Below are 12901 nucleotides of genomic sequence, written 5' to 3'. Positions count from 1 at the left end.
ACACTAACAAACACTGATACACAACCAGTGAAACACACACTGATACACAACCAGTGAAACACACTAACAAACACTGATACACAACTAGTGAACCACACAATAATAAAACACACTAACAAACAGTGGCAAACGGGCTAAAGGGGGCTCGTTGCATTTCCCTCCTCTGTCTCTGAACCTTTCTTTCCTAAACTGAGAGCAGAGAAATTCGGCCAAGTACTGGCATTTCAGTGGCACCAATCCCATGTATTTGCAAAGCGCTGTATGTTCTAGACATACAGAGTAAACATGGATATCAGCCCAACGCATCAGGCAGCACTCCTCACCGCCACCTTCCTGCCTTCCTGTCCCCGCTCCATCTCCATGTCTCCTTCCTCCTCCTCCTCCTCCTCGCCTTCGTCGTTCAGGTACAGAACATTCTGGATGCCCTCCTGCCGTGGCTGATCCTCCAGCCGTTCCCAGTCGTCCCCATCAGCTGAGGAAATGGATGGATTTGATGAGAAAAGTGCAGCAGGCCTGGAGGGAAGCACCCACTGGTCCAGAACGCTCTGTTCTTTAGTAGGATCTAGTTGACGTCCTATATTGCGCTCTAGGCCTCCAATGACCATGTCAAGGCTGGACTTGAATAGTTAATAGGGCCAATTGGAATGTAATTTCTAAGATATAACATATTATACAACGGGTGTCTTAAATCCAGCGATCTGATTGGTTCCTAACTGTTGTATAATGAGCGTATACATAACTGCTATGACGCCCAATCATTTTGTGAAAGTTTGCATATCACTCCGCGCCTGGAAGTAGAAACAGTTACAAAGTAAAAAATATGTTGAATGATGGAGAGGGTGTAAATGTTGTTACTCCGGGAGTGAGCAAGGCGATGGAGAGACTAACGAAAGCTTAGGCACACGGCGAGTGGACTGCTCCATAGGATAAATTGCCGGCGAACCGCTCTAGCCGAGCCTTCTCTCAGAGGGACGCTAAAGTGTGTTGCATAGCGACCGTCGTGCATTTTGAAGGCAGCCAGGAGGGACTACTTTTTTATATTCTTCAATAAAACAGCTACTTCGACTTTCTTGGTTTCTTTTTAAATGTAGTGTGTCTATGACTTTCGTTTTGCCATAATAGTAACCGTTGTATATAAGCAATAGATCACTTCAGTCAGTGGTATGTGCTCATTATACCACTGTGAAGGGGGCCCCTTAACAGTGGTATAATGAGCACATACCACAGCCTGTCGTGATCTATTGCTTCAATATAATATATATCCCCATATATTTAGACATTGGGGATCAAACCAGGAACGTTTGGTCTTGGAAATGCATCCTTACAACCAAACTATTATGCCTTACATCTATTTCTTTGAAAGCAAGCTACTGGCAGCAGCGATGTGGTCCACTGAACACTTTGACCATCTATGTTCAAATCTTGCAAGCTACTGTGAAATGATTACACGTCCGAATCCCTGAGCGCTCCACAAAACAAGCTCCAACATTGAACTAAACACAGCTAAACATCTGGCATGACAAGGTATCACTGTAGAATCTGTATCATACATTTTATTCCTTCTTCATGTTCCTTTCTGTTTTCTTTGTAATAACGTCTGTACCTCGTGGTCTACCTGCTTAAAGGATAAATCCGGTGAAAATTGGATCTGGGATATAGTATGATAACGAGTTGGAATGTTAATTTGGGAGCAAAAAAGCGCATATAGACGCATTAAGTTGGCTGATTTTAGCCGATTCTACCAAAACGCTATAAACTTGAAACGATGGGGGCATGTGTTATGGTAAAAACTAAATTGTTATTTTAAACCACTTAAAAGGCTAGAAGTAGCCCGACACTACTTTGGCAGTATAATAAGGGTCATTTGGAAAGGACATTTTATACACCCAATACCATCGGTAGACACCATCTTGTTTTTAAGACTCGATAAGTAGATTGGCGAACACAGAGCTTGCGTGTTGTTGATAGATGGCAAAGTCTCTGTGTTCGTCAATCTACTTATCGAGTAGAAGATAAATGAAGTCTGTTTCATTGGATTTGGAGTGGCGGGATTCTGGCAGATGGCCACTCGGGTCACTACAACCATGGTGGGCAACAGAGCACCTGGGAAACTGCTGAGTGTCCTCCGACCGGGCTCTGGTGTGCGAGTCTCCGTTTGGTTATTCAATCCGCTGCATCCTACGCAGCACTCAATGCTCCCTCTGAAGCCCTAGCCAGGTACCGCAGGGTCTGGCTCTAAACCCCTGGGCCCCTTTAAGAGAGGAGCCTCCCACAGACACGCCCCTTTAAGAGAGGAGCCTCCACGGACACGCCCCTCTAAGAGAGGAACCTCACATGGACATGCCCCTTTGAGAGAGGAACCTCCCATGGACACGCCCCCTTTAAGAGAGAAGCCCCCACGGACACGCCCCTTGAAGAGCGAAGCCTTCCATGGACACGACCCTTTAAGAGGAGCCTCCCATGGACATGCCCCTTTAAGGGAGGAGCCACCCTTTAAGAGAGGAGCCTCCCACAGACACCCCCCTTTAAGAAAGGGGCCTCCACGGACACACCCCTTAAGAGAGGAGCCTCACATGGACACGCCCCTTTAGGAGAGAAACCTCCTACGGATATGACCCCTTAAAGAGAGATGCCTCCACGGACACGCCCCTTTAAGAGAGGAGCCTCCCATGGGCATGACCCTTTAAGAGAGGAACCTCTCACGGACACACCCCTTTAAGAGAGAAGCCTCCCACGGACATGCCCCTTTAAGAGAGGAGCCTCGCATCGACACGCCCCTTTAAGAGAGGAACCTCTCACGGACATGCTGGCGCGAACTTGTGACCTTTACATGCAGGGCATTTAGCTGACACTTTTATCACAAGTGACTTAAAATAAGTATATTTGTAACAATATATCGCTGTTGGTACTGTGAGGATGTTCATAGAACCAAGGGCGCCGCACTAACAATCGCTAGGTTATCCCACTCTCCGCATAAAACAAAGATAGCTAGGGTAAGAGGGGGGTCCTGTGAGGGAGGTCCCGACGCTTCCATCGCCCACCTCACCTTCTCCGTCCAGGATGTAGTCTCGTGGGAACATGATCCCACAGCCCATGATGTCCCCCTTGAGGCAGCGCGGGCCAAAGGCATCGCCCACCCCGCTGCCGTGGAACAGCTTCCCGTCGTCTGGAGGGAGGAGAGGGAGGAGACGGATGAGGATACCGAAGAGACGCATTACGAGAACCCCGCTCAACAACGTACACATGCGTGACTTTGATAAGGTTCTAATACTTTAGTACTATAAGGACGTTTTTTTCTTTCCCTCTGGGGGGCTAGGGTCAGGGGGGCGTCATAAACATACGGCCTGTACAGCCTGTTGAGACTGTACAGGTGATAAAGGGCTTTACAAATCAAATTGACCTCCCTCTTACCCTAGCTATCTTTGTGTACTCCACAACACTACTCGGCCAGTTGTCGAGCTGCTTGACTACTCTGTCTTCTACTTGGTAACCTTAAACCTCCTCCAACAACGTATCCAAACACCAAGCACTTCAAAAACACTACTAATCAATAACCCAGCAAAAAACTCATCTAATACGGCTACAGGAAACAACTGCGAATGAAAAGAAGGATTAAAAAGAAGAGGAGCGAAAGTAAAACAGAGGTTATCCCACGAGTTTGTGCTGGTAAATATTGATGGAGTTGTCATGGGACCAGTCCAGCTCAGGATACTGTTCAAACACTCAGTCACACTGCATCACCACGGCCCCATGCGGGCCCCATGCGGGCCCCTGACACAACAGCACCCAGCAGCACACAGCCCGCCGCACAGGACTGCCCTGCTAAATATAGTGCTTCAGGGGGGTGATCGGGAGGGCCGGAGAGGGGGCTGGCAAGGGCCCAATGCAGGTCTGGGCCCGATGCAGGTCTTGGGCCGCTGAGGTCTGGGGCCACTCAGGCCTGGGGCCGCTGAGGTCTGGGGCCACTCAGGCCGCTGAGCCTGGGGCAGTGGGCGGAGCCCGGGGCGGTGGGCGGAGCACGTGGCGGTGAGCAGAACAAGTCTCCGACCACCAGTTGCCGATGTAGGACTACAGCCCGTCGCTGCAGAGATTGAAACACCTCCATAGAGGAACACTCACTTTTTTACTTTAGTCTGCTTAGATACTCGTTTAATTTCCATGTGTGTGCCACTATGTTCTTTCTTCTTAAAAATGAGCCATCATTATTTCCCTAAATGATAAGACCTTTAAATGGAGGAGGTTTCCTGATAAAGAAACAACCACAGGACTGGGGTTAGGGAGCTGAGGGACATGTGGATATAGGGACATGTCTGTGGATATAGGGACATGTCTCTGGATATAGATAGATAGATAGACTTTATTTGTCATTGCAGACTCACCACCTATACAAGGAAATTGAATTGCTACATCTGAAAGTGCAGTAAAATATAAAGACATGGCATCACAAAATAAATCAACACTGTTATAATAAATACCATTGGTGAAGTGAAAGTGAAAAAGGTAAAATTGCAATTGCAATTTGTGTTTTTATACTGCAAAGCAGTGTGACGGATTAGGTAGTGTTTAATGTCCTGACAGCCCAAGGGAAGTGTCTGGATATAGGGACTTGTAGATATAGGGACATGTCTCTGGATATAGGGACATGTCTCTGGATATAGGGACATGTCTCTGGATATAGGGACATGTCTCTGGATATAGGGACATGTCTCTGGATATAGGGACATGTCTCTGAATAAAGGGACTTGTCTCTCGATATAGGGACATGGGGAGATAGGGCCTATATATATATATATATATATATATATATATATATATATATATATATATATATATATATAAGCGTGAAGAAGCCAGCCTTAATAATCTAATATCTATATATATATCTATATATATTTATATATGACAAAGGTTACGCACGTCACGCTACACAATCCAGACAAAACCTAATAATACATCAGATATTGATAGCAAAGGTTGCAGAGGACCGCAGAGAAGAGATGCTCGGCCTTGGTGGACAGGTAGGGTTTACACCGTGTCGCAGTGGCTCTCGCTGGTGAGGTGGCATGGTGGTTCTGGTTCCACCAGGAGTGGAACCAGAAGCCTCAGATAGGCCGGGCTAAGCTGCTGGCTACACGATAATTGGTCCGGTTTTGTGTCCATTTCCCCTCCGACTGATGGATTGAGCTCTACTCATGTTTTTGCCAGATGATCCTGTGTTGTCGGGTCGGTTAAGAGGGATTCTTAAACTATCTGGCCTCAACGATTCAAGGTGGAAAATAATAAGGGAAGACGATAGTCAATGGGGAGCGACGCTGACTTTATGTAATGCCAACAATTCATCAAGTCATCATAAAGGGATTCATTGCAGCAGAATCAAACGTGGGCTGGGCTTTGAAGTCGAGGAGCAGCTTGTAGTGTTTAAACATTTCTGAATTTTCTCTCGCAAAAGCTAGCATAGCTAGTTCCTCTAGACCGTTGTCAGCCAGGTTCGATTGGTGACACTTCCGGATTTGAAACTCGGGAATGGGTTGCTGAGGAACGGAATCGGTAAGTGTGTGGCGTTTTCTTCCACACACTAAACGATCGAAAAAGTTCAATGCAACTTAATCTATGGCAGCATTAGCCACTGGGAGGACGCCACATGCACTCCGTGTCTGCTACCACCAGCGCTGACATGCAGGGTCATCTTAAGGGCGGAGCCGGGGCCAGAGGGGTGCAGGGCTAATGTGGGTGGAGATGACAGGTTGTTGAGCATCTTAAGTGACCCGGCTGGCTATGAGAAACCCTGTGCATGGGACAATTTCACGGGTGTTAGTAACGTGAGAGTTACGGGGCATGCCCAGGGAACGCTGACTTCAGAAACTCCTAAAACATGACAAAAAACAAGAATGTAATAGCTTCATGCAGGCACTGCGCAACACGTTTCGCTGCGTCAACTATTAAGATCCGGTCTTGTCGTTGCTATGGGATTAAAACGGCAAACCAAAATATACAACATCACTGTTGTATAGAATACGGCATGGCCAAGCAAATAGTGTTTTGTAAACTGTTTAATAAATGCATATTATGTCATCATATCATCATATATAATATATACTTAATATAAAGTATTCATGCGAAAGGTTGGTATTCCCTTCTTAGCTAGTCCTTGGAAGGCTTTAGCCCTGGAAGGAGTTAGCCCTTGAAGGAGTACCGGTAAGCCCTGGAAGGAGCTAGACCTCTGACGAGTTAGCCCTGGAAATAGTTAGCGGTGGAAGGAGTTAGCCCTGGAAGGAGATTGCCCTCAGACGTGTTAGCCCTGGAAGGAGTTACCCCTGGAAGGCTTTAGCCCACAGACGAGTTAGCCTGGAAAGAGTTAGCCCTCACACAAGTTAGCCCTTGAAGGAGTTAGCCCTGGAAGGCTTTAGCCCTCAGACAAGTTAGCCCTGGAAGGGTTCATCCCACAGACGAGTTAGCCCAAAGAGGGGTTGGCCCTGGAATGTTTGAGCCTAGGAAGGGGTTAGCCCTAGAGGCATGACCAGTGGTTAATTTGAGCCGGATCCTGCCGGAAAACAAGATCCAGCACCTCTTAATTTTGGCAGTTCCGGTACTTATTTTGGCAGATCCGGTACCTCTCATAAATAATAAAAACATGTTTAAAATAAAATAATAATATGCATATATTAATTTACAGAACAAATCCCAAGAATTTAATGTTGTTTATTAAGATTTAACGTCATTTGAAAGAGTCGGAGAGAGAAAGCTGCGGGCCAACAAACCACGGCCGACACTTGCCCCTTTAAGAGAGGAGCCACCCTTTAAGAGAGGAGCCTCCCACAGACACGCCCCTTTAAGAGAGGGGCCTCCACGGACACAAATTCGCCGCATCACCTTAATGTGACCTGACCCATCCAAGGTCCCAGGGAGGTCAACTGATCGGCTGAGTCAGAGCCTCAGCCCCTGGAGATACGCCTCAAGCCTACTGCCTCATGGCTCCTGGCTAGGCCTCCTGCCTCATGCCTACTGGCTAGGCCTCGGTCCTGGAGCCATGTGTTACATCTGGTGGATATCTTCTTATCACTCCTCAAAAGTTCAAGCATTCTACCTAAGAGTTGTTAGCTAACTTTGTTCACAACCCAATGCACCTTATCTGCAATCATTGAGCGGTGTGCTTCCAGTGGCCCGGGGGGAGCAGAATCAGGATGAGGACAAGGGGCAAATTTCAGACAGACAAACAAACAAATAGTTTTGGAAGCTTAAGATATGTTTTAATAAAACAGCATACAACTTCTACGTAAGAAAACAGATTTATGTTATCTTTATCTTTACAACATGGTACATGGTATATTTAAGCAATAGATCACGACAGGCTGTGGTATGTGCTCATTATACCACTGTTAAGGGGCGTTGTCCGGCCCCGACGCGCAGCGGAGGGCCGGCGACCCCCTTCACAGTGGTATAATGAGCACATACCACTGACTGAAGTGATCTATTGCTTTTATACAACGGTTACTATTATGGCAAAACGAAAGTCATAGACACACTACATTTAAAAAAAAAAAAAGAAAGTCAAAGTAGCTGTTTTATTAAAGAATACAAAAAAGTAGTCCCTCCTGGCTGCCTTCAAAATGCACGACGGTCGCTATGCAACACACTTTAGCGTCCCTCTGAGAGAAGTATTATGTATACGCGTTATGTATACGCTCATTATACAACAGTTAGGAACCAATCAGATCGCTGGATTTAAGCCACCCGTTGTATAATTACTTATAATCTACCTCTGGCTCTTTTTTTATATGAACATTTTAATTATGTGCAACATTGGTCACTTTCTATTCACTTTATTTACTTATTTTGTTGACTTTTACTGTTTGTCTATTTTTTCGTTTGTACTGTACTTTACTGACTGTTGCTACTGGATACTTGAATTGAGATGAATAAATGATGTACCTGCTTACTTATGGAGTAGATTGGTGAAGGCTGTTCATTAGAGTCAGCTACATGCCATTAGGCAGTATGTGGTGGATCTGAACAAGAGCGTATGCTGCTTGGTTTGAAGAAGGCCAGGTAGGTCACATTGCTTGCAACTATGTGCAATTAACTGCTCTGCAATTAGGTAGTTGTTGCATATAGCATATGGTGCTTTGGCTAGAGTTTGGATTACACACACACACACACACACACACACACACACACACACACACACACACACACACACACACACACACACACACACACACACACACACACACACACACACACACACACACACACACACAATAATGTCATGAAAGCAGGTAGATAACAAGATACTGGAGGCTGCCATGAAAGAACTTGGCTCAATGAATAGCGACTCAGTGCCTTTGTAGCAGGAGCTGTGTCATTGGTATGTGCCATGGGGGTAACAAAGAGTAACTTATCCCGAGCAGCCATGGGGGTGCTGCTGATAGCGGCCACCAGCTAAGTACAGTGGTCACTGAGTCGTGGTGAGGGTGAGTCATGGGATGGGGCAGTGAGCCAGATGGAGATAAGGTTAATGTAGCCTCCATGCAGTGTCAAATGTTGCCAGATTTGGCAACCCTGGCTGCAGCACGTTGCCTGATTGGGCGAGAAATCTGGCCCAATCTGGCAACACTGCCTACACGGGCAGTGGTATGGAGGCAGATGTGGAAGATGTGGAGGCGTACCTTTGGCAGACATTCATGTTTCTATTCATGAACGCGAGAGAGACTGATAAAAAATATGAGGAGTAAACTGGGCCAATACAGACCCACATAAATGAGTACCACAAGGTGTAACAGAAACTTTCAAAGTAAACAGACAAATGGGGGCTGTGCTGGGGCAGCGCACAGCAGCCAAGCAACACAGGCACCGCACCCAGGCCCCAGCTCCCAGGTCCCCAGCTCTAGGGGCCCCCAGCATTCAGGGCCCCACCTCTCAGGGCCCCCAGCATTCAGGGCCCTACCTCTCAGGGCCCCCAGCATTCAGGGCCCCACCTCTCAGGGCCCCACCTTTCAGGGCCCCCAGCATTCAGGGCCCCAGCTGCCAGGGTCCCCAGCTCTCAGGGCCCCAGCTCTCAGGGCCCCACCTCCCAGGGCCCCAGCTCTCAGGGCCCCAGCTCCCAGGGCCCCAGCTCCAAGGGCCCCAGCTCCCAGGGCCCTAACACGGCCATCCTGGTCTCCATTCAATACCCCGGCATCGTCCACAAACACAGCAGGGATGGCACCATCCACGTATTAGTAATAGTGGACCCTTGGCATAGCTGGACTCTGCACTGGAAAGTGGGGAGCATAAAACTTGACTCAAAACCTGACACTCGGTACAAAAACGATTGGGCTATAATATTTGTTTAAGCAGGTCAGCTCTAAGAAAGCTGAGTGGTTTTCTTAGAATGCTAGGTGTTTTCACATCTTCTAATGAAATAACAAAGACTGTAGAGACGGCTCCATTAACGATAACAACGGATGGAGCAATTACTCGAGGTCGGAGCCCCATGGTAGAATCCTTCTGACCACAGCACAACTCTTGCCTTGCCAGTGAGCTTGGTTTTCTCCAACTAGTCATGCTCAGCTAGGATATCAGCAAAGGTCCTGGGGCCTCATTTATAAAACTGTGCGTGGGATCGCTACTAAAAGTGTACGTACGCCTAAAAGCCAAATTTTGCGTGCGCAAAAAAATATTCAGATTTATAAAACACTGCGTACGCACACCGTACGCAATCTTTTCTTTATAAATCACAGACTGCCTACAAGTGTGCGCAGCTGAATCAGCTTCACGTTCCGCCCTGTACACGCCCTTTTAACCATAAATGGTCAATGCAAATGACCTCATGAATTCGATCTGCATATAAAAGAGACTCAGATGCAAGTATTATGTCTTGTCGGAAACAATGGCAGAAGTACTGAGAAAAGCAAAAAAGTGAAATTTCATGGAGGTTGAAGTGGAGACACTTGTGGGTGAGATGGAGGCCCGAAAAGTAGTTTTGTTCGGCGGTCACGGGATTGGGATCGCCAACAACAAAAAGCAGCGTGAGTGGCAACATGTTGCTGCATCAGTGAACTCTGTCAGTAGCAAAGAGCGCACAGTCCCAGAATTAAAAAAGAAGTGGTCTGACATAAAGTTTCATATTTTTATGTAGCCTACCAATAAATCGTTATGGTCCCTAAAGACCCTCTCCCTCCGAATCCTGTCATTTGCATGGTCCGCCAGAAATATGGTGCAGCATTACCACGGCACTCACCTCTGCATTTATAGGGTTACGGTAATAAGACTGACCGAGAACACCTTTGATAATCAGTTTGTAATCACCCACGTAAAATGTTCTTGAACATAACCCCTTTTTAATGCCTGATTTGTCATGAAAAGCATCAAGAGTAACGATTGTGATGAGGAGTGTGGCTTGGTTTTCCACACTTGGGATTTAATTGATATTTGATTATGTGTTTACAGTGTCACATAAAAATATTATGTTATTGACACATGTTGGACAGATGCTTTATTCCATGCAGTCGCGCCGTCAGTGGACAGTATGGAGTGAAGAGATTAAATAAAGAGAATTTTTTTTTATTTCTATTCTAAGGAGATGTTTCTGGAGTTATAACTGAGAAATAACGCAGTTGACTTAAATTATTCTGATTACATAGATTTAACGCATGATACGTGTTGAAATTAAATTTATGAAGGGCGATGATAAAACATAATCGTTCTTCTCACTCTACAATTCTTCGGTCTGACTTCAGTTCACCACCACACCATCTGTGTCGCAAATTCTCCTTTTCCTCCAAACCATGCGTACGCATGGGTCAGAGTTTGCTTAGGGCTGCCCACATTTTCCCGTCAAGTTGGTTTTTTATAGATCACAACCGTGGCGTGGAAAGTCACGTACGCCAATTTCAGCCCCGTTTTGTGCGTACGCAACGGTTATAAATGAGACCCCTGGGCAACAGGATCCTTTACCGTTGTATCTCACTAGCTCCTCCAACTACCAGGCCTCTCTTTAGAATCTCAACAGCAGCAGCAGGAAGAACCAGGCAGGGCTTATGCTGTTGGGGGGTGCTGAACCCTGGAATGGCGGTAGTGAGGGCAGGGGACAGATGCCTGCAGAGATAAACGCCACAGACCTGTCGTCACAAACAGCCAAGAACCCGAGCGATAACTTGGTGTTGGTTTGGCCCTTTGTTTTTGTTTTTTTCCGTAAGAAAGTAAAGAGGGGGGAGCAAGAGTGTGAGATACAATCACTTCCCTTGTTTAGATACTGCTGTTGTCTTGTATATCTGCTCTGGGATCCTCTGTGATGGCTATCTTCCCTTGTTTAGATACTGCTGTTGTCTTGTATATCTGCTCTGGGATCCTCTGCCATGGCTGTCTGAGCTCAGGGCATGTCCGCATCCCTTTGAGATAGTGCCCTCAGATGATGGGCCCTAGAACAGTAAATAGCTACTTCACAGGAATACGAGGAAACACTTTTGGATTCAAACACAAAGAGGAAGACAAGTGAGGTGTCTTCTTCGACCCGTCCTATGCAGGACCCCCCCCATGGAGTCTCAGGCCTTAGGGTGGACTACAGCAGGGTTCACCCCCCCTGGAGCCTCAGGCTTTAGGGTGGACTACAGCAGGGTTCACCCCCCCTGGAGCCTCAGGCTTTAGGGTGGACTACAGCAGGGTTCACCCCCCCTGGAGCCTCAGGCTTTAGGGTGGACTACAGCAGGGTTCACCCCCCCTGGAGCCTCAGGCTTTAGGGTGGACTACAGCAGGGTTCACCCCCCCTGGAGCCTCAGGCTTTAGGGTGGACTACAGCAGTCCCTATCCTGTGGCTCGGGACTCCACTTAGGACTGCCGGGTCAGCCTATGAGGTCGCAGGAAACGGAGGACTCATGCGCTTCAGACATTCATAAATTTGTGATTAGAATGGGTCAGGGTACTACTAGGGTACAAACCATACTGATACCATGAGAGTGAGAGGGGGGAGAGGTATGAAGGTCTCACCTGCATGGTAGGCCACCGAACCCCGACTCCAGCCTGGATGTCTGTTCTTGGGGTAGTCCTGTGTGAACAAGCAAATGGTTCCTGTTCAGACTGCGTGCAACATGATATCACAAAGGTTAACTCAGGCTATTCACTTTGAGGTAAGTAAGGCCCTTAGTGCCTGACTCCATCTCCTAACCCAGTGCTTCTCAAATGGTGGGGCGCAGGGGGGACTTACTGTCTTTTCTTTTGTTTTTTAAGTTACTTATTTTATTTTATTTTTAAATAAAAATAATACCAAGGATCAGAAGTTTACCTGAATTTTGATCTTACAAAGTCATGACAGAGGGACGTCTTTATTCATGCTTGAAAGATGAACACATATATATGTATTTTGGAAAGGGAATAAGCTGATGAAGCTGACAAGTGACCAATGTTTACCGTTTGAATGAAATGCAAGCCCCGGTGAATCATTTGCTTTTGTTTCTCTGTTTTGAGTTTCACACAGACTTAGCAGTCTTGCTAAATTGTCAAATTGTTACAAATTGAGTTAATAAACTGAACTTGGAAATCGTTTTAAGTTGTTGTAGATGTTATCTCAGCTAATTGTATTAATCTATTTTGATAATAAGGTGATTGTATGCAGAATGCTGGTGCCAGCAACTCATACAGTGGTTTTGTACAGATAAATAAATAAATATTAGCAGGTTCTCAATAGTATTTAAATTCAGGGGGGGGGGGTAGGGGGGGACGAAAAAACTTCTGTCTCCTAGGGGGGGTATGACAGAAAATAATTGAGAACCACTGTCCTAACCCTGTGTCTCACTCCATCCACTAACCCTACGCCTCACTCCATCCACTAACCCTGTGTTTCACTCCATCCACTAACCCTGTGTCTCACTCCATCCACTAACCCTACGCCACACTCCATCCACTAACCCTACGCCTCACTCCATCC

General features: G+C 46.6%; 1 protein-coding gene across 1 annotated transcript in view; it reads right to left on the bottom strand.

The window, feature by feature from the left end:
• Positions 1-12901, bottom strand: part of spryd3 (SPRY domain containing 3) — a 51290-nt gene that overhangs the window by 3936 nt on the left and 34453 nt on the right. Inside the window, exons 8-10 of the mRNA XM_056585611.1 lie at positions 11965-12022; positions 3047-3166; positions 324-472 (exon numbers count right to left, since the gene is read on the bottom strand). Of these exons, the coding sequence (XP_056441586.1) occupies positions 324-472; positions 3047-3166; positions 11965-12022 (327 nt within the window). The remainder of the gene's footprint in view (positions 1-323; positions 473-3046; positions 3167-11964; positions 12023-12901) is intronic.

Source organism: Gadus chalcogrammus, chromosome 1 (genome assembly GCF_026213295.1).
Source record: "Gadus chalcogrammus isolate NIFS_2021 chromosome 1, NIFS_Gcha_1.0, whole genome shotgun sequence".
NCBI lineage: Eukaryota > Metazoa > Chordata > Actinopteri > Gadiformes > Gadidae > Gadus > Gadus chalcogrammus.
This window is presented reverse-complemented; position numbering and strand designations above follow the sequence as displayed.